The sequence below is a fragment of the Gopherus flavomarginatus genome, chromosome 9 (genome assembly GCF_025201925.1).
Source record: "Gopherus flavomarginatus isolate rGopFla2 chromosome 9, rGopFla2.mat.asm, whole genome shotgun sequence".
Classification (NCBI taxonomy): domain Eukaryota; kingdom Metazoa; phylum Chordata; order Testudines; family Testudinidae; genus Gopherus; species Gopherus flavomarginatus.
Window position 1 is genome coordinate 48,873,496 of NC_066625.1, and position 20,574 is coordinate 48,894,069.

Below are 20,574 nucleotides of genomic sequence, written 5' to 3' on the forward strand. Positions count from 1 at the left end.
TTATCTATTTCTTTTTTGAACCCTGTTGCCAGCTGTTGTTGTGAAGGCCAAAGAGTTACACAGGTTGACAGTGCATTGTGTGAAGAAATACTTCCATTTGTTTGTTTTAAACCTGCTGCCTATTAATTTCATTTGGTGACCTCTAGTTCTTGCATTATGAGAAGGAGTAAATAAAACTTCATTATATACTTTCTCCACATCAGTCATGATTTTATAGACTTCTATCATATTCTCCCTTCTCTCCTCCCCCAGGAGTCTCTTTTTCAAGCTGAAAGAGTCATATGGAAACTGTTCCATTCCCCTAATCATTTTTGTTGCCCTTTTCTGTGCCTCTTCCAATTCCAATATATCTTTTTTGAGATGGGGAGACTAGATCTGCACACCGTATTCAAGATGTGGGCATATCATAGATTTATATAAAGGCAATATATGTCTGGCACCTCTGTCCTTCTCTGATTGAGATTTGAACCCTATACAAATGTGACATTTGTCGATCACAAGCACCTCTCCCAGACAGTTAAGGCAGCTGGGTGTGGGCTGCTCACTGCCATAAACTTGTTACATGAGAGGCAGGACAGGCCTTGAAGCCAAGAGAGCAAGGCATTCGTGCAATACCAAGCCCAGTACCTAAACAGGAACTGGTCACCACACTCTAGAAAAAACTACTGTAACCTTACTCTTATATCGACTATGTACAAACATAATAGACTAAAAACTACCACTATAGATTTAAAAGTTTATTAGAGAATATTTAAATAAAGATGATACAAAGAGTTCAAAGCGTCAGTTGTTGGTCATTGGGGGCAACATACAGAGTATAGGGGGATGCTGGTATTTGGGAATTGGTTAGCACATAACATATACAGTCTGTAAGGTCCCCCAATGCGGGGTGTACGGTGGGTGGTATTAGGAAGCAGTAGGGAAGCAGTGAGGGTACATCGCTCATACAGTGGGTTATAGGCAGTCATGGGTATAAGTAAGTGGGCCGGGTAATGGGGACAGGATGACCCTCACATGGTGGAATCTAGTTCAGTGGCTTTAGGGCTTAGGGGATATGGTTCAGTAGGGTGGGTTTATAGGCCTCCTCCCCCCCGTGGGTGCACAGAGCCACACCGGCTCACTCTTGGTATTGGCGGTGGCCGGTGATGTGCTCTGTGTAAATGTCCCTAGACCACCGGATAGTGTCCGAGACCATCAAACGTGTCATGAGCCGTGCATAGCGACGGCCCACCCCACAGGCCCTAAGTACTCATTCATTACAGGGGTCCCAGGCACCCAGTGCCCCGACGATCAGGGCGTCGGTGTAAACCTCGTAGCCCTTTGCCCGCAGGATGTCAGCCAAGGGGGCATATTTTTCAAGTTTGCGGGCTCGGGCTTCGTGGAGGGCCGGGGTCCTGTTCTCAAACGGGATCGTCACGTCGACGAGGATGATCTTTTTGCGTTCCTCGTCCGTGACGACGATGTCCGGGCGCAGCAGGCTGTCGGTGTCGGGGATGGTGCGGTTGACTGCAATATCACCCAGGTGTGGGGCAATGGCCTTCACCAGCCGGTCCTGGACAGCGTTGTGGCGCAGCTGCCAGGCTCTGGCGTGGGGTTTGCAGCTGCACAGGACGTGGGGCAAGGTCTCCAGGGCATATCCGCACTTCCTGCAGCGCTTGTCTCGGTTCCCATGCTGGATGGCTCCGTTGAGCGGGACACAGTTCAGGCGGGTGCGGTGTATGAACCGCCAGTCGGCGAAACGGGTGAAGCTGCCCGCAGGGAGGAAGTGATTGCTGGAGTCCCTGGTCTGAGCCAGAGGCCCGAGAATATACACATTAAAAAGAGGGAAGACTGGCAAATACAAGGATCACAGCTCCAACTGTCTCAGGTGGTAGGAAGGAACAGAAGGGAGGCAGGAGCCACGCTGCCCTTTATACCTGCATGGCTGAGGGAAAAATCTTCAACTGTGCACGAGGCATGCACATACCTACAGTGGAATGGACGTGAAATTGCTTAAAGAACATTTAACCTGTTAACTGCTTTTCTTACTCTTTGGAACTATTCTGTTCCCCTATTCTGCACTTCATCTGCTGGTTGCACTTCAAATGAAGACATTTTAGGAAAACACCACGTTAAGATTCTAATATCAGACAGCAACACTGCTAAAAAAAAAAAAAAAAAAAAAATCAGCACTTCTACTACTCTCACCTGATTTTTGTTTTTTTTTTTTTTTTTTTTTTTTATAAAGGGAGTGATGGGTCAAGCATGGGATCCAGTATATTGTGATTCTATGTGTAATTATGTATTAGATTAGCCTGATAAAACCAGAAAATTGCTGGCTACAGCAATTTGTCCACAAGCAACAGATCCTAAAAATCAAGGGACTCATGAATATAATTAGAATTGGAAATATCAGACAGGTATTTAACTCTCTGTGGGATTTGTGCTCATCACTTAGGCACTTCTGAAAATCCCAACCAAAAATCACTAATATTGGCATTGAATTCTTAGGTGCAGCCAACTCTAAACTCAGTGGCATATTGTAATAAATGAGCCTGCTTTACTGCACTGGAGGATTTTGATTCAACCATGCAGATTAAAAATGCATTATTGGACACTGCTAACAGAAAGGTTCTTTTCATCTGAAGTAAACTGGAGCTCTACAATGTCAATGACAAAGTTTCATTAGAGAAGTCAGACAAGGTGTAAACTATAAACATTCATAATCATAGCATAGTTTAACATATCTAGAATTCCTCTGAAATTTCAACACAGATTTTATTTTAAAATCATATGACTGTACATATAAAGTCTTCCTTGACTTCATAATCAAAGTATCAGTGCTACTATTCTCACCACTATAATTAATATTTTCCTTTCATGTATCTCTACGGGAGCTTAATTGATATAAAAGTTACTCCAGACATGAATTTGTAAATGTTTCCAAACAGAAGCGTTTTTCTTCTTAAAACAACTAAATTTGCATTTAATAAAATGTATAAGCAACTAGTCCAAACACAGTTTATCCATTTAAAAGAGAACTAGATAAATTCATAGAGGATAAGTCCATTAATTGCTGTTAGCCAGGATGAGTAAGGAATGGTGTCCTTAGCCTCTGTTTGTCAGAGGGCAGGAGAGAGATCACTTGATCATTACCTGTTGGGGTCACTCCCTTTGGGGCACCTGGCATTGGCCACTGCCACAGACAGGATACTGGGCTAGATGGACCTTTGGCCTGATCCAGTATGGCCATTCTTATGTTCCACATACACACAAAATATGGATTTTAAAAATGGAATTTGGTTAGTGATTAGTCTATGCACAGTCCAAAATGGAAGACAGGAATCTGCTAGTTAAGCAGTAAAAAAAATCATTCAGTAAAGTCTCTTCCTCACGGCTTTATTCACAAGGGATAGATGAACAAAACAATTTATAATAAGAAAAAACCCCAACTGAAGTAAATCCCAATCCTTTCACGAATGGCCATGAAAACCTACCTACACATATGCATTCCCCCCTCTGGTTACCAGAAAATTGTTCCTGGAGGGTTTGCTGTATTCTCTCAGAGCCTAACCAGGCTTACAAGTCTCTAGCACTGTGTTATTATCCCATTCTGAACATATGAATCGGAACCAATGTGAAAACTATGTAAGGACTCCAAATCCTGCCATATGATCCAACTGCTTTGTTCAGTCAGAACTCATATGGGTGAGAAAAATATGGAAGATTACTATTACACACACAAAAAAACTATATTAAGAGAACATTAGTGCTTCAAATGGTCCATTTTTTTTCTAAATTTTTTAAATCAGAAAATGTCAATTTGCCAAAAACAAAACTTAGCAGAAACATATCAGTTTTGACAAAACTTGTCAGGAAGGTAAACAGCCCATATTATATATTATTATACAATGGGTTAATGTTGCTGGTTATGGCAATAAAGGCAGAGCAGGGACTTGAACCCAGGCATCCCACTTCCTAACTGAGTACTCTAACCAACACAGTATTCGCTAATCTAGAGTCAGATTTGCTCATACACATTCTGGTTTTCACAAAAAACATTTTAAAAGGTCTTGCTTTTTCTCGGGGTGGATCTGATTTAAATTTAAATCATAATTTAAATCACTAGTCAGGAAGACTCGGTTTAATCTGGATTTCTACATAAAAGTGCATTTGGTGGTTGTTATAACCTTAATACAAATTCTTCATAGACAGACATAGGTTTCATTTTTAGAAAATACACACTATACATTTTTAAATGATTTATTTTGAAAACTTTTAAGATTAGTTTTACAGCTATATCAGAAAAACGAATGATTGTTTGGTTATTTTATTTACCAAAGGTAATTGAAGCAGATATTTATGAAGTCATTGGAAGGTGAACTATCTCCAATTCAACAGGTTAATCATTAATATTTGGAGGATTTTCTTGCCATGCTGTATTAGGAGAAGATCACCACCAGACAGACATTTAAATTGTTTTATTTAACTAAAACAACGTTATGTATTCTAGATTTCTTTCTTCAACAGCAAACATAATATTTTAACAAAACAAGCATATGAATTTTTGAATTTAGTTAAACTTTCAAGTTTTGTAAAATCAGGTTTGGTTTTGTTAACATTGTTTTTAATTAAAATAGTTACATTAAATATTTAAAAAACAAAACAAAAATTAAATCAACTATGTCAGCCAGGTCAACATGAGAAACTTAAAATATTGGCTTCTGCAGCTAACTCGGTCGTCTTCACCTTCATTTTCCTGTTTGTTCATAATATGGGAAAGAAAAACAAGCTCTCTTGCCTTTTCAGGTCCCAACTGATTTCTCAATTTGGGAAGTGTTAGTCCAAAAGGAAGAAAATATTCTTTCTACACTGGCAGAAGAAGCTACTGCTGTTAAAAGTGAGATTATCACTTCAACAGTCTCTGAATCCACATGCTTAAGTGACTTCCACCAGTTCACTGGTCTGACTTTCTTTAAAAAATCATCAACGAACATATATTTCTTGAATGGTTCACCCTTAGCTCTGAAGTTTATTATAGTTGGCATTACGGAGGGATGATTGCTGGATGTCCATGTCATAGACAACTCCTCTTCTTCAGCAGTTAAGGTTTGACCCTGGTACTGAGTATTGAGAATATTTGCACAAAAATGAGCTGGAGATAGTGCTTGTCCCATTCGGTTTTTTTTAATGCTTGTAATTTAACTCTGTCATTGCATATTTCTCTTTTTAAGATCTCACTCAGTTCCTTCCAAATTTCAATGCTATTTCCTTGCATTTTGTTCAAGGCTACAGAAATAGGCTTCAGGGTACTCAGCATATGTTCAACATTTCTCTTAAGCCCAATGTTGAGAACTTTGGCTGTGACAATGCCATCTATTCTTTCATGCTTTTGTTCACAAAGTGTCATCTGATTAGGCCAGTTCTTGATATAGTGCTCAAAACAATCCACTACTGAGTTCCATCGCACGTCTTGTGAGAGAGTGAGCTTGGTTCTTTCCACTTTTTTCAGAGCAGCTGCTGAAAAGTGGCTGTTATGGAAATATTTTGCAATTTCAACATTAGCCTTTATTTCTGGAACACTGAAGTCTTTGGCTAGGAGGTGCATCAAATGTGCACTGCAACTGTATGTTGTTAGCTTGGGACTCTTCACTTTCTTCTAAATAATTTCTTCTCATCTTGGATACATTGCAGCATTGTCTGTGACCAAGCTGCATAATAGACATTTGAATTTTTTCCCCACAGTGTGTTATAGCTTTTACTGCTACTTCTTGTAAGTATTCTGCTGTGTGTGTATTTCCTGATGTATCAATTGTTTCCCTAGCAGGCCAAGATTTTTAAAACACATTATTTGCCAAGCTTGTTCTCTCACATCATTGCTATCTCAAGAGATCATTATGTTGGGGAGTTTCTGTACTAAACTTTTGTATATAATAATAATTTTTTATGTAAGAACAGCCATATTGGGTTGGACCAATATCCCAGTATCCCATCTTCTGACAGTGACTATTCCAGGTGCTTCAGAGGGAGTGAACAGAAAAGGAAATCATGGAATAATCCATCTCCTGTCGCCCACTCCCAGCTTCTGGCAAACAGAGGCTAGGGACACTCAGAGCATGGTGTTGCATCCCTGCCTATCCTGGCTAATAGCCATTGATTGATCTAACCTCCATGAACTTATCTAGTTCTTTTTTGAACTCGTATAATTTTGGCCTTCACAACATCCCTGTCAAAAATTTCAATGGGTGACTGTGTGAAGAAATACTTCCTTTTGTTTGTTTTAAACTTGTTGCCTATTAATTTCATTGGGTGATTCCCTGGTTCTTGTGTCAAGTGAAGGGGAAAAATAAAATTTCCTTATTAATTTTCTCCACACCAGTCAAGATTTTATAAGCCGCTAGCATATCCCCTCCTAGTTGTCTCTTTTCCAAGCTAAAAAGTACCAGTCTTTTTACTCTCTCCTCATACGGAATTTGCTCCACACCCCTAATCATTTTTGTTGCCCTTCTCTGTACCTTTTCCAATTCCAATACATTTTTTTTGAGATGGGATGACCAGAACGGCATGCAGTATTCAAGATGTGGGCATATCATGGATTTATATAGTAAAAAGTAGAGGTGCTTGGTTTGCCAGACTGATCAGCTAAGCCAATACTGGCAACCTATATGAAAAGGCCAAAAAACACCATGCTTCTGGACTGCATCAACATGCAGAAAGCCTTATAAGCCCATCACTGTCAATGACAATTTTAGATTAACTTAATGAGGCTGTTAAGAATGCTGGAGACACAATTCAGTTTGTGTGAACCAACATGGCTGTTGAATTATTCTTTCTACTTAAGCAAGAGAGATACCACACACTACAAACTGGAGGTCAATGTGAAGTGCATTGTTACTTGTTAATCCTGAAGTTGGACACTGGTTTCGAACAAGACTGGTAAATGCTCGCTATCTTTCTGAAAAAACTCAGCTGACTCTCTAGAGTCATGCGGTGCAACAGTGAAAGACTCAGCAGTTGAAATAGTGAACAAGTCTCTCACCATACTCCAAATGTGTGCATACATGGCTGATGAACGCACCAATGCAAAGAGGCATCAAGTATTAAGTCAGTGTGTACATTATCTTGATGTTCGTGGTAGGCCAGTAGATGCATCAACTGCATCTATGACATCTTAGAGAAGTTAAATGCCTGTAAATTGAACCCCAGACAGATGGTTGCTTGTGCATCTGATGGAGCGACAAACTTCTCTGGAAGATCTACTGGAGTATAAACTTTGCTCAGAGAAAAGTATAATCCTAATCTCTCCTATACACGCTGCAGAAGCCATCTAATCCAGCTAGTGCTAGTACAAGCTACAGAATCTTCAAAAGACATTAAAAAGCCATAAATTTAATGGCTTTTTATACTCTCTTTTTTCAGCAACAGTCCAAAAGGACTGGACATTGGGGAAAACAGAAGATACACCGGGACTGAAGTTCAAATTAGTCCAACCTGGAAAAGCCTGCTGGTTTTTTCATGAGCAATTCTTGTCTTAAAATTACTGAAACTGTTATTACTGGCTTTGGAAAGTATCCAACAAGATAGGCCAGATCTGAGTAGTGAGGCTGCTGGACTACTTTTGTTACTAAGTTTAGAGAAGACTATCACCATTCTCTCTCTTGTAAGTCTACTGTTGAAACCACTTTGTGTCATTAAATAATGTCATCCAGGCATCTGCTACAACAGTAGTAGATCTTTGTCCAGCAATAGAAGCTACATTTGGATCAATCACAGAGCTATCCACTGAAAATGTACTGGAAGAAGCAAAGACTTCAGTCCAGAAGTTGACTAATAAAGGTACTTATACTGACTCCTTAAGTGAAGGGAACAAGAAGTGTTCGTTAAGCCATCTGAAAAAGTACAGACTTAATTCTTACAAATCTACAATAACGATTTCTGGATTCTACTCAATCTGCACGTAGCTTTTACAGATGCCTGTTTATAAAACACTGACAGTTGAGTGGAGTGAGGCACTACCAGCAATGGGGCTACCATGTGATCAGGACAGAATAGAGAATTTTGAACACAAAGTGGAAAATCTTCATTTGTTCATCCTAAGATATAACTTCAAACTTCTTTATCATCACTAGTGGTTCAACCCAATCTTTGTGTTATGTTTCCTGGGATGAAAGAAGTTGGAATTCATCTCTTGCTACTCCCAGTCACAACAGCTACAGTTGAGCATTCCTTTTCGTCACTGAATAAAATTGTGTGTTCTGAAAGAAGTCGCCTTCTGCCTGATCATGAGCATATCATGAAGGACTGGAAGTGGCAGACACACAAGAAGACACCAAAGAGTGAAAGAAACCAAGAAGGATGTAGATGTACTGCTTCATAATAAGCTTGAGTAACCAACTTTAATGTTTGTGATGATTTTAAAAGACAAGTTAAATCTAATAAAATGGTTGGGAAACTTTTTTCAGTTTTTACTGTGGTGCCATACAGTCCATCTTTGCCCTCACGATCTCAACCCTCGTCAGCCCTCATCCCCCCTAATTTCAATCCCTGGGGAAAACATTAGTATGGTAGATTTCAAATCAATGAAGGCTACACTCAGAAAGACCTCAAGACTTCTGGAATATGCTGCTCAAATAGTTTCACTTTTGTTTCTACTGCCTGTCCCTTCCCTCTCACATGTATCTCCATACTACTTCTCCTTGTCCAGATCTATTCCACCCCCAACAATCTTCTATTCACTGAACTTTTTGAAACTTTGCACTTTTAGAGAGAGGTAAGGGATTAACTCTGTTAACAAATTTGTAGAGGGACAATAGGGTTGAAGTCTATTATTTCTCACCGCTACATATTTAAAAATATTTTTGCTGTTAACAAGCATATCTCTGGAGACACAAATCCAGTTTGAGAACTACAAAACTAAGCATCTCTGATGGTACCTTCTAGACTGAGTCCCATTGGGGAGATAGAAAGATTAAACCTAAATCTACATAGAAGCCCCTGGAACCCCATAAGATTGGGTCCCTGATCCACAAACTAAAGGAAAGCATTTACATAATGTTTCTTAAACATTACAGGAATATATTGCCTCATACTATAGAATTAGAATTTGTAATCCCTATTCCATGATGAGGTATTTTTGAGCTATAATGGATCTTGATTTTTATCCACTCTGGTTTTTGTCTAGATGTGGAACAAAATCAAATACTGAAGCCTTGACATTTCTGGCAAAACAGAATTCTTGTTTTCCGGCCAGCCCTATTTAAGAGGGAGACAAATACCAAAGTTAAAGTTGTCCATACAAATTTAACTCTTCTTCCTTGTGCATATGCACTGATTCTTTCGCCATACATTTACATACTAATTATTTACAAAATTCCCAGCTCATGAAGCGTGGAGGCTGGATGCTGTGCAGTGAACAAGGCATATGTTCAATACGTATTCGTTATCTGTTCAGTCCTCTCCTTCATTCACTACACACCATCCAATTCCCACAATGAATAAGGGAGGGTGCATCGGACTACTTGTCTCACTCGTTACACACAGTACTGGGTTCATACTTGGGAAGGAGCCCATGATCCTGGGTCAGGTGGCGGGGGGGGTGGGGGGGAAGGGGAAGGACAGCAGCTGTCTGCCCTGAGCAGAGCAGGCAGAGGCAGCCAGCAAGCAGGAGGCACGGTGGTGTGTCCAGCTCTGCTCCCTGCAGCAGCTCATACCACTTGGCATAGCTGGGGGCGTGGGAGGTGGTGCCCAGGCCCAGGTCAGAGGTTTCTGGCTGCCGCACAGACAGCTAGACTAGCCGATGGCACCTCCTCCCTGGGCTCTTGGGCCCCTGCCAGACCAGGGACAGCACTAGTGAGAGGGTGCTGCGCATGCAGCTGCCCTGGCCCCACCATTATTCGAATGCAGAGGCCAGGGAGTGCGATAGCCACTTCCATCTGCAATTTAAACTTGTAAATATCGTAAATAAAACCTGTGCACAAGTGTGCTGTGTCAGAGACAATTCCTGTGCCAATCTCCTGTCTTTTACAATTGTTCCCTATGAGGGCCCCACAAATACATTTGAAGCTGGGCCGACAAAAATTTAATCCGGCCCTGACTACAGATCATTCAACTTTTGCAGTAAATGAGGCAGGAGTCTAATGATTCCTTAACTCATTCACCATCCAACCTGCACAACAACTGAGGCTGGGTGCTATTGAAACAGTGATTTATATGGATATTAAATGTAAAATGTAAATATTTAGCACAGTCCTCCATATTTTTCAACTGTCATTACCAAGGTATTTTAGCTTTAAATAATTTCTGGACAGTAAGTGTTAGACCATTTTCTTTTTCCCATTAAGACAGTAGCACATTATTCCTATTTTTGGGACCTTTCACCCTCCTTTCAGCCTACAGACAGAACACAAAGAAATTAAACTTTTGTTACATTCTGGCTAATGCCACTGACAGTCACTACAGGAATATTAAAAGAACAAAAAATATTTTTTAAATAAAGTTTCCATCTCCTTATGGTGAAATTTCAATTGTAGTGACAGTATATGGGGTGTTCTATTACTCTTGAATACATCCTATTAATACAGGATCGGGGGGGTGGGGTGGCCTTTTCCATTAATACCCAACTATGAAGCCTTAGTTTGACTGTCATGACTCTTGTCAAAATCATAGCCTTAACCAACATCTTCTGTTGCTTATTAAAAATAATTTTGTTGTAACGTATAAAAAAAATCCAAGTCCCTACGCAAGGTATGTTAATAAATTCAGCAACTCAATGCATCATGCCTTCAGTTTAAGGATTCTATTAGAAATTAAACCTTTTTTGTTATGAACTAGATAATTATTTAACCTGTAGAAACTAAGGCAAAATAGTTCACATCACAGGGTTTAATGCACTAATTCACCATAACCCCTGATTTTATCACCCCCACATTTGTGTACAAGATTCCATAATGTTTAAGGTAATAACGCTCACCATTCTAGCAAATAAAAGTGTGAATTCCATATGCAGCAATATAAGGAAAGCACAGTGAACAGACTGCCATTATAACAAAATGCTTAAACACCCAGGAAACTTGCAATAGAGGGTGGATGTCAAAATTCATACTTCCACTTCAAAGTCACCTTCCTAATGCACACGGGAGAAAGACTAAGTTAATAAAACTCCAGGGATTATTTAAATTATGAAGTTTTAAAATGCTATGCTCTCAGATTTTTCCAATTAACCTCTCATGGAAATAACCACTTTAAGAGCCATCATGGTTTTTTGGGGTTTTTTTACTTAAAATGCTAGATCAAGATTAGTTTAGTTTACCCAATTGTTAACGTTTTACTTGCATTTTAAAGGAAACTAAAAGAACTTTGAAACAGATAATTTTGTTTTATTACATATTTTGTATGGCACCTATATACATTATGCTTAAATGCTACTTTAAGCTATTTCTTCAAATCCGAATTAGGACTCATTAAAGAATACTAATTGGACAACAATTGAGAATGAAACCCTGTCCACAGAACAAATACAGCACAGACAGTAATAATGCAAGCAAAATGTCCCTGCCAACCCATAACTCTGATATAAAGGAACTACCCTGAGAAGTGAGAGTGTGGTCCATTCTCTGTAGTCTTTGGCCTCTACCAAGAATGGCAGCAAGGGACACAATTAGTGCCAATTTTTTCTGTAGTGATTATGTGCACATCTGTTCACTAAAACTGAACTAAGAGGTCCAACTCATTTCATAAAGGACATCAATACAATACAAGATCTTACCTTTCAGTCACATGAGCTAGCTCAAATCAGTGAAACACAGATGACAGCAGAAGTTACTTATGTGCAATTCTTCTGAAGAACATAAGAACTTCCATACTGGGCCAGAACAATGGTCCATTAGCACAGTATCCTCTATCTGGCCAATACCAGGGACTTCAGGGAGAGTATACACAGCAGGGCAATTATGGAGAGATCTACCCATGTCTTACAGTCCAGGCTTCTGTCAATCAGAGATTTAGGGTCACCCTGAGCATGGGATCGCATCCTTGACCACTGTGGCTAATAGTCATTGTAGGACCTATCCTCCGTGAACTTACCCAGTTCTTTTTTTAACCCAGTTATACTTTTAGCCATCAAAACATTCTATGGTAATGAGATTCACAGATTTGTTGTGCATACTGTGAAAAAGTACTTCCTCTTGTTTGTATTAAATCAGCTGCCTACTGGCTTCCTTGGTGACCCTTGATTTTTGTATTTTTGGAATGAGTAAATAACACTTCCCTGTTTACTTTTTCCAAATTATTCATGATTTTATAGACCTCTATCATCTCCTTGTCTCTCTGCTAAACTGAACAATGCTAATTTTTTTAGTCTCCTCATATGGAAGACATTCCATACCCTTGATCATATTTACTGCCTCTCTCTGAACCTTTTCCAGTTTCACTATATGCTTTTTGAGATGGGGTGACGAGAATAGAACAGTATTCAAGGCCTGGTGCACCATGGATTTATATAGGGGAATGATGATATTTTCTATCTTATTATCTATCCCTTTATTGATAGTTCCTAATATTCTGTTAGCCTTTTCAACCATTGATGCGCATTGAGCTCAAGTTTTCAGAGAACTATCCAGTGATTCCAGATTTTTTTTTCTTGAGTGGTAACAGCTCATTTTGAACCATCATGTATATTTGGGGTTATTTTTTGCAATGTACATTACTATGCCATCTACCATTTTGTTGCCCAGTCACCAAGTTTTGTGAGCTCTCCCCTGTAACTTTTCAGTCAGCTTTGGACTTAAGCATCTTGAATAATTTTGTATTATCTGCAAACTTTGCAACGTCACTGTTCACAACCATTTCCAGATAATTTATGAATAATACACTGAACAGCACTGATCCCAGTACAGATCCTTAGGAGATCCTGCTATTTACCTCTCTCCATTGTGAAAACTGAACATTTATTCCTACCCTTTGTTTCCTATCTTTTAACCAGTTACTATCCTATGAGAAAACTTTCCCTATGATCCCATGGCTACTTAGTTTCCCTAAGACCCTTTGGTGAGGGACCTTGTCAAAGGGTTTCTGAAAATCTAAGTATACTACATCTACTTGAATACCTTTGTCGACATGCTTGTTGACACCCTCAAAGAATTCTAACAGACTAGTGAGGCATCATTTCCCTTTACAAAAGCTGTGTTGGCTCTTCCTCAACGTATTATGTTCATCTATGTCTGTTAATTCTATTCTTTACTATAGTTTCTACCAATTTGTCCAGTACTGAAGTTAGGCTTGCTGGCTTGTAAATTGTCAGAATCATCTCTGGAGCACACACACACACACCCCTCTCACACACACACACACACACATATATTCTTTTTTTTTTTTTTTAAATAAAGTATGTTACATTAGCTACCTTTCAGTCACCTGGTATAGTGCCTTGTTTCAGTAATAGATTACATACCACAGTTAGTAGCGCTGCAATTTCATACTTGAGTTCCTTCAGAACTCCTGGGTGAATCCAATCTGGTCCTGGTGACTTATTACATTTAATGTATCAGTTTGTTCTAGAACCACCTCTCTTATTGAGATCAGTTTGGGACAGTACTTGAAATCTGTCTCCCAGAAGGATTGCTCTGATGTGGGTATCTCCCCATATCCTCTGCAGTGAAGATGGATGCAAAGCTTCTTCCCTAAAGGTTACTAATAGAGTCATAGTGCTCGGGCTCACTCCAAGGGAATATGCAGAACTAAGTTGTTTTTGAGGTCTACCACCACTACAGCAAGTGATAGATTTCATCCCTGGTAAGTGGGTTCCACAGTAGTACTAATACAGATCTACATTGAGCCCAAGTAAACAATGGTTTTAAACTGAAATTAGACATTGGCATGAGCAATAGCCCCAAAGTGTGTGACCAAAAAGTGTAAGATCATGAGAAAGAGGAATTGTTTGTGTTAAACTTGTTGTGACCTAAGTTTCCTCTAAGTTGCATGGCCATGCAGCTGCCTATTAAGCACTGCATAGGGGCTCAGGGCTGCAGCAGGGATAGATGCCTCTCCCCCAACATGGACCTGCCTCGGACTTGTCGTGGCCAGAGGAGAGGTACTCCTCCCCCAGCCTCGGCATGGACCTGCTGCAGCTAGAGAAGAGGCGCCTCTCCCCACCCCACCCCCCTAGCCCAGGTGCTGCTGCAGAGGGAGAGAGAGCTGGGGAGGGGGGCAGAGTCCCCTCTCCCTACCATAGCCCCCAGGCAGCCTGCACCCAAAACCCCGCATCCTCAGGCCTACCCCAGAGCCAGCATCCCCAGCCAGAGCCCTCAGCCCCCACACCACAACCCTCTTCCCCAGACCTGAGCTGCCCTCCCATACTCTGAACCCCTCCGCCCCACCCCCACCACATGAATTTTGTTATGTGCACCAATGTGAAGGTGATGTGTCACATTGGTGCACACAAAGTTCACTCCGCACATGCGAGGGAACACTGGTCGTGACCTTTGAAACACCAGAGTTACCTTTTTGAACGATTAGGTTGAGAAAACTGTTAATTGGGTACCAGGTGCAGTGAATAATTGGTTTGTTTATTATAAAGAAATGCTAAATCAGTAGTTAAGAAATGATATAGCAAAATAAGGTGGAGTGATGGCATGATGGGAAGGTGTTTCCCAGGCTTGATTCTGTTATAAATATTATGGCCAATGCTTTTAACTGCATTATAATTTGGATATAAAATATAAGTTTGCAGATGCCTGCTTTGGTATTTTGGATGTAACCAACGCCATGTGGACTTTGAACTAACAAAGGAATGCTTGTGTGAAATCTGAGTCATGGCAAACCATAATAAATGTATTTGGAACATTATTTCCAATAACAGGCCTCAACTGTCAGTTCTATTTATACAAAAAAGACAGATCATTAACTAATACAACAAGCAATCTCAATTATGCAGGAACATGAGTGGGCAAATGTCAATGTGTTACAACTTACTGATATTTCTTCATAGAAGAATTACAAGACATTTACATTTCTTGAAAAACAGATTCCTGTTCTTGAAGGTAAAGTGCTCAGGAACGTCTCCATGGCAGCATATTTCAGGGAGCTCTGAACAGGGAAAGTGCCTGGCAACAATATTTCCACCTTACTATCATATAATTATGAAAGATCCTGCCAGGATGGACAGGGATGGTGTCCCTAGCTTCTGATGGAGCTGGAGAAACTTTCAAGTAGGTTAGTTCCCACCTGAAGTCATGCTCATTTTGTGACATCACAATTAGTTACTGTAAGAAAAAAAAACAGCAGGAACAGAGGAAATTCTAAACAAAAATCTTATGTTTATGCAAATATCCTTAGCAATAAAAAACAAAAAAACATACAGTATAAGCACACACAACAGAAGCAGACGTCTCTCTAAATAAGGCCTGCTCTACACTCGGGGTGGTGGGGCCGATCTAAGTTACACAACTTCAGCTGCGCAAATAATGTAGCTGAAGTCAACATACTTAGAACTACTTACCGTGGTGTCTTCACTGCGGTAGATCAACTGCTGATGCTCCCTCATTGACTCCACCTACACTTCTCGCTCCAGTGGAGTACCGGAGTCAACGGGAGAGCTCTCGGTGGTCAATTTATCATGTCTTCGCTAGACACGATTAATCGACCCCCACTGGATTGATCACTCCAGAGGTAAGTGTAGACATGCCTTTAGTTTTTCAAAGCTTTCCTTGAGGTCTCTACAATTCTTTAAACCATTCAAGGTAAGATTAAAATTCAGATACTTAATAAGCTGTGCTGGTAGCAGACAGCTGTAAATCTTTCACAGCGGAAATCTATAAATAGTGGATCAATTTCCAAGCACAGCTATGTACGTTATTCATTTCTAAAATAAAATATCCTTTAAGGTTCTATTTCTTCACTGAATTATTTTCCAATTCCCATGAAAGAAAAATGGCACATATTCAGGCTAACTAACCTGGCACATTCATGTGAGAGTCACTCTCTATTATTATTTGCATTCCAGTAACGGTTTAAGGTGCCAGAGATCAGCAACCCCATTGTGCTTGTTGCTGTACAAACATCTCTTACATCTTGAAAAATTTACAATCTAAATAGACAAGACATACAAAAGGGGGGACAGAACCAGAGGTGAAATGACTTGCCAAAAACAACACAGGGAGCAAGGGTGTGTTTTCACTGCAGAGGTAACTAAAGTAAGAACAGTAACACTGCAAAACACCACCCGGGCTGCACAGAGTTCACAGTTGACTCGTCATACTAACACAGGTTGTAGTCTATACCACCAACAGACCAGCCAACTCTAATTTAAAGCATCCACTATACTTAAAGTTTTCTTGAGAATGGATGAGATTTGAGTTTAGAGGCAATGCTCAAGTTATAACACAAGTTTACTCTGCTATGAAGATAAACCATGTGACCTATATATTTAATCTCAACACCACTGAAATGAAGTTATTAGGTGACTTCTCCCTCCCCATGATTTCTGCTACAGAGTGACCATATATTGACAATATTAAAAGCTACTTTTTCAAGCCAATTAGCTTTTTTTAATCTGGTTCCCCCCCCCAACTTCAACTTTTAGTTTAACTGTGCTGTGTAATGAGCCACTGTCTCAAACTGACCCAAGACAAGACAGTGAGATTGGTCAGAAAGGGAACACACTTTGAAAAACTGCACTCCTCTGGAACAGTGCAGGGAAGTCCCAGACGAAGAATGTGAGAACCTGGGACAAAGCATTCTGTCAACGAGATGGAACAATTTTCTAGAGAATATAAAGCAAACACGCAGTCAGGCCATCTCTAGGGCACGTTGCAAGGCATTCCTCTTTGAGAAAGCCTTTCCACCATGAGTGATGATGACAAGGTGAATACTCCTTTTATTCCCAAACCCCATGCAACTCCTCTCTACCCAAAAAAAACCTACCCTAAGCAGAATTTTGACCCCAAAAGGGAGAAGTGCCAGAGACTCCATGAAGTAAACTAGAGACTTCACTCTTCCTAAAAAAAAAAAAAAGCGCTCAGATACTACAATGATGGGCAGCAGTATAAAACCATAAAACAAACTACAAATCTAACAAGCCTATCATACCACTATGCAACTCTATGCAGTTAATTTTAATTATTCTCACGACATTCTTCTAGTTTCTCTTGGTAATAAAAACGGATATCTGCAAAAGCAGGAGACAAAATGTGTATTTAAGCCAACAGAAACTTAGCTGAAAAAATGCTAAACTCTGAAGTTTACTTTGACAGTTTGCCAATTAAAAGCATAGAAAAAATAGCAGGGTGTAATTTTAACAATTTAAAGAACTCCCATATAAATTCTTACTGGTAGAAAAAACAGCTAGTAATAATAAACAAAATGTTTATGTATGTAAGCAGAGTCAGGATAAGCTCTACACTGACATCTGGTGGAAAGAATTTCAGAGAGTGTATTTGCATAGGCACGCCTACCCTATCCCAGACTGCCAAGCTGTGGGACTGCTTGGTGACAAATTGCTCACTCTCAGTTGGGTGGTACTTGCTAGACAAGGGACATGGGTTCCAAAACCCAGAGAATTGAGAGAGGTTGGGGACAGGTATCTGTGTCTGGTGGTGCAGTCTCCTTGTGGAGCCAGAAGCATCAGTTCTAGCCCCTCCTCTCTCCACTGTGGAATGTCAGAGTTGATTTTTTTATTCCCTTAAGAATTTAAATACAGGTTACTGAGCTAAAATCACTTTGGGCTAATGGTGCACTAGCACTGGGGCTCCCCTACTATGAGCTGGAATCACTAAGAGCTGAAAATCACTAAAAAGCTAAAATCACTGAGCACTGTGCTAACTAGTGGGGAGCCCAAAGCTATAATGTGGAACAGAGCTGCTGGCGGAGTGGAGCAGTTTGTGGGGACGGCTGGAGCGGATCATGGGACAGCTGGTGGCAGCGGAGCGGCTGGCAGAGCGGAGTAGCTGTGAGATGGGTGGAGCGGCCCACAGAGCGAGCAGAGCCGAGCAGTTTGCAGGGACAACTGGAGCAGCTCACAGGACAGCTGGTGGAGCAGAGCAGCTGGCGGAGCGGAGCAGTTTCTGAGGACGGCTGGAGGAGCAGAGTGGAGCGGCTGGTAAAGCGGAGCAGTTCGTGGAGAAGGCGGGAGCAGAACCCACGGAGAGGCAGGGCAGTTGGCCCCGCACCACGTAAGGTGCCCCTTTCTACCAGGCTGCGGGGGGGAGACCTCTGCAGATAGACTCTCGAACTTTGGGGCTGCACTGACCCAGGACAGAGACTTTTGGGACTGTGGGTGATATGGGAGTTGCTGGACTCAAGAGCCCAGGAAAGAGGACACAGCCCAATTTCCTGGGGTGGGTCTTTGCTCACGGTTTGGTCTATGAACTCTAGATGAGGTGTTTTTCCCAATTTAGTGTTTGTTGTTTATCTCATGTATTAAATCTTTTCTGCTACACCGAGACTCTGTGCTTGCGAGAGGGGAAGCATTGCCTCTTTGAGGCGCCTAGGGGTGTATGTAAGATTTTCCCAGGTCACTGGGTGGGGGCTCGAGCTGGTTTGGCATTGGGTTATTGAAACGGAACCCCTGGATACTGAACCCGGCCCTTGTTGCTGCCAACTCAGAAGGGCAGAAGGGTTACATGTATACATTTAAGTTAGTAAAAATAAAATCTGAATTCTAAATTCTGAATTCTAACTAAGCATGAAGTCTCAAAAAATTGTTTCCACTGACCATTTTCTGAACTCAAGAGGGAGTTATACGTTTTAAGAACCATTACTGGGTACAGTGTCAACATTTATTATACTTTAATAATAAAATTCTTAAGTGACTTGCTGATCATAACTCTATTTGTGGGAATACATTCCTGTATTATGATAGTTATGATTACTTAACTTTCATAGACAAAGTGAACATGGAATTGCATTGCCTCTAGTTCAGAAATAAAACTGTAAAGTGCTAAGGCACAGAATTACTTTTTCTAACCATATTTCCTTATTATACTTTCCTTTTCATATTTTTTTTCAAGTTCTCCAGAAGAAAAACATTATTTTTTCTCCCTAATTAGAGGGTAAACTGGTTCATTTTAAGTCAATCTAATGGAGACAAGTTTCTCACAGCAGCAGATTTTTGGCATCTTTAATATCTGTCTCCTCATCTATTGTATGGAATTTTGGGACACCTACCAAATACCTACTACCAAGAACTTAATTGACTAGCTCAAAAGACAATATGAAAGTTAGAAGCTAGAGAGAGGATCCACTAGCAAAGTCCAGGACAACTCTTTGATAAGAAACCCAACGCTCCTACCTCTTACTCAAGTTTATATTGACTAGTCTAACTTTCCCCTAATCTCTTTTTTTGCTGCCTCCAATTTTAAACATTTTCTTTTTTGCTGCTGCTTAGTATTCCCAAACAGCAGTAGAAACTGACAAGAGATTTGCTGGTTACCCTGCTGCTATTCAGAATACCATGGGCAGCAACAGAAAAACAATGAAAGTCAAGACATTTTCACTCTGCAATTGCTTGGGAACGCTGCATACTTGGAGAGAACAGTACTGTATCAATATATTTTCTTCAGTCATTAGGAACATCTGTAGTATTTAAATTTGAGTTTTTAGAGAAATTTTATTTAGGACCCCTAGCCCTCAAGAAGACTTTCCTACTAGTCAAGAGCAAGTACATTTTTCAAGCTCTACGTTAGGGAAGACTGAGCGTTCAAAGGAATCAGCTTTTTTTAAAGTAACTCAGTGAATGTGAACTTCTGCTCCTGTTTCCTAATAACTTCCTGGATACTTTACAATTGTTTCCTCCCAGGAAGTTCATTCAATCTGTGCAGCTCCAATACTAACAATTCTTGTTGAGAGATAAGCTGTCCAAGAACATCAAAAGCGCATTCCTAAAACTCAAACATTGACTTGTTTCTGGCTCAGCAACAATAGGGTTTTCATTATAAGAAAGTAGAAGAATGAGCTGATACCGTACTGCCAAATGTCTCACTCAATTTTACTAATTCAAAACACTGCAATACAGCCTCCATCAAGAGATTAAACAAAGTTGGGATACCATTTTAAAAAAAAAAAAAAAAAAAATCTGTTCTCCTCTAACAAATCTACAATATGCATGTGTGATAAGGAATTTCTCAAGTAAAGACAAAATTACCTAATAAATGAATCATTCTGCAGAGAAGCCTGTGAGGTTACAGCTACACTGCAGCTGGGAGGCATAATATCCAGCTCAGATAGAAGATATGTGCCAACTCTGAATGGGCTATCATCTAAAATTAGTCATGTTGCTATTGCGACATGGGGAGCAGCTTGGGACAGCAGTCTGAATAAGTACCTAGGATCTCAAGACAGGTACGTACATGGGTGACAAGTGTGTGCTGCCGTGGCCACACCACTAATGTTAGGTGCTAGCTCAACGAGAGCCAGCACGTGTTCATCTACCCAAGCTGGGAACTACAACTCCCAGCTATCGTGTAGATGTACCCACAGATATCAAACAACTGACTGCCTCCATGATAAAGACAGCGTTGCAGCAGCTGCAGGTGCTTTTGGCCTATCACATTTCCTTTTGATATTTTTTACCTGTAATTCATCTAAATGTTTAAAATTCTAGTA

The 20,574-nt window shown here is 40.4% G+C and overlaps 1 protein-coding gene across 10 annotated transcripts in view; it reads right to left on the bottom strand.

Annotated features, from left to right (window-relative positions):
- Positions 1-20,574, bottom strand: part of NEO1 (neogenin 1) — a 549,782-nt gene that overhangs the window by 479,076 nt on the left and 50,132 nt on the right. The window contains exon 1 of one of the 10 annotated variants that reach the window (XM_050968063.1): positions 20,114-20,150. The exons of the other annotated variants lie outside the window; for them this stretch is intronic. Coding sequence (XP_050824020.1) covers positions 20,114-20,129 — 16 coding nt within the window. The 5' untranslated portion in view covers positions 20,130-20,150. Of the gene's footprint in view, positions 1-20,113; positions 20,151-20,574 lie in introns of those variants that run through there. 10 annotated transcript variants of the gene reach the window in all.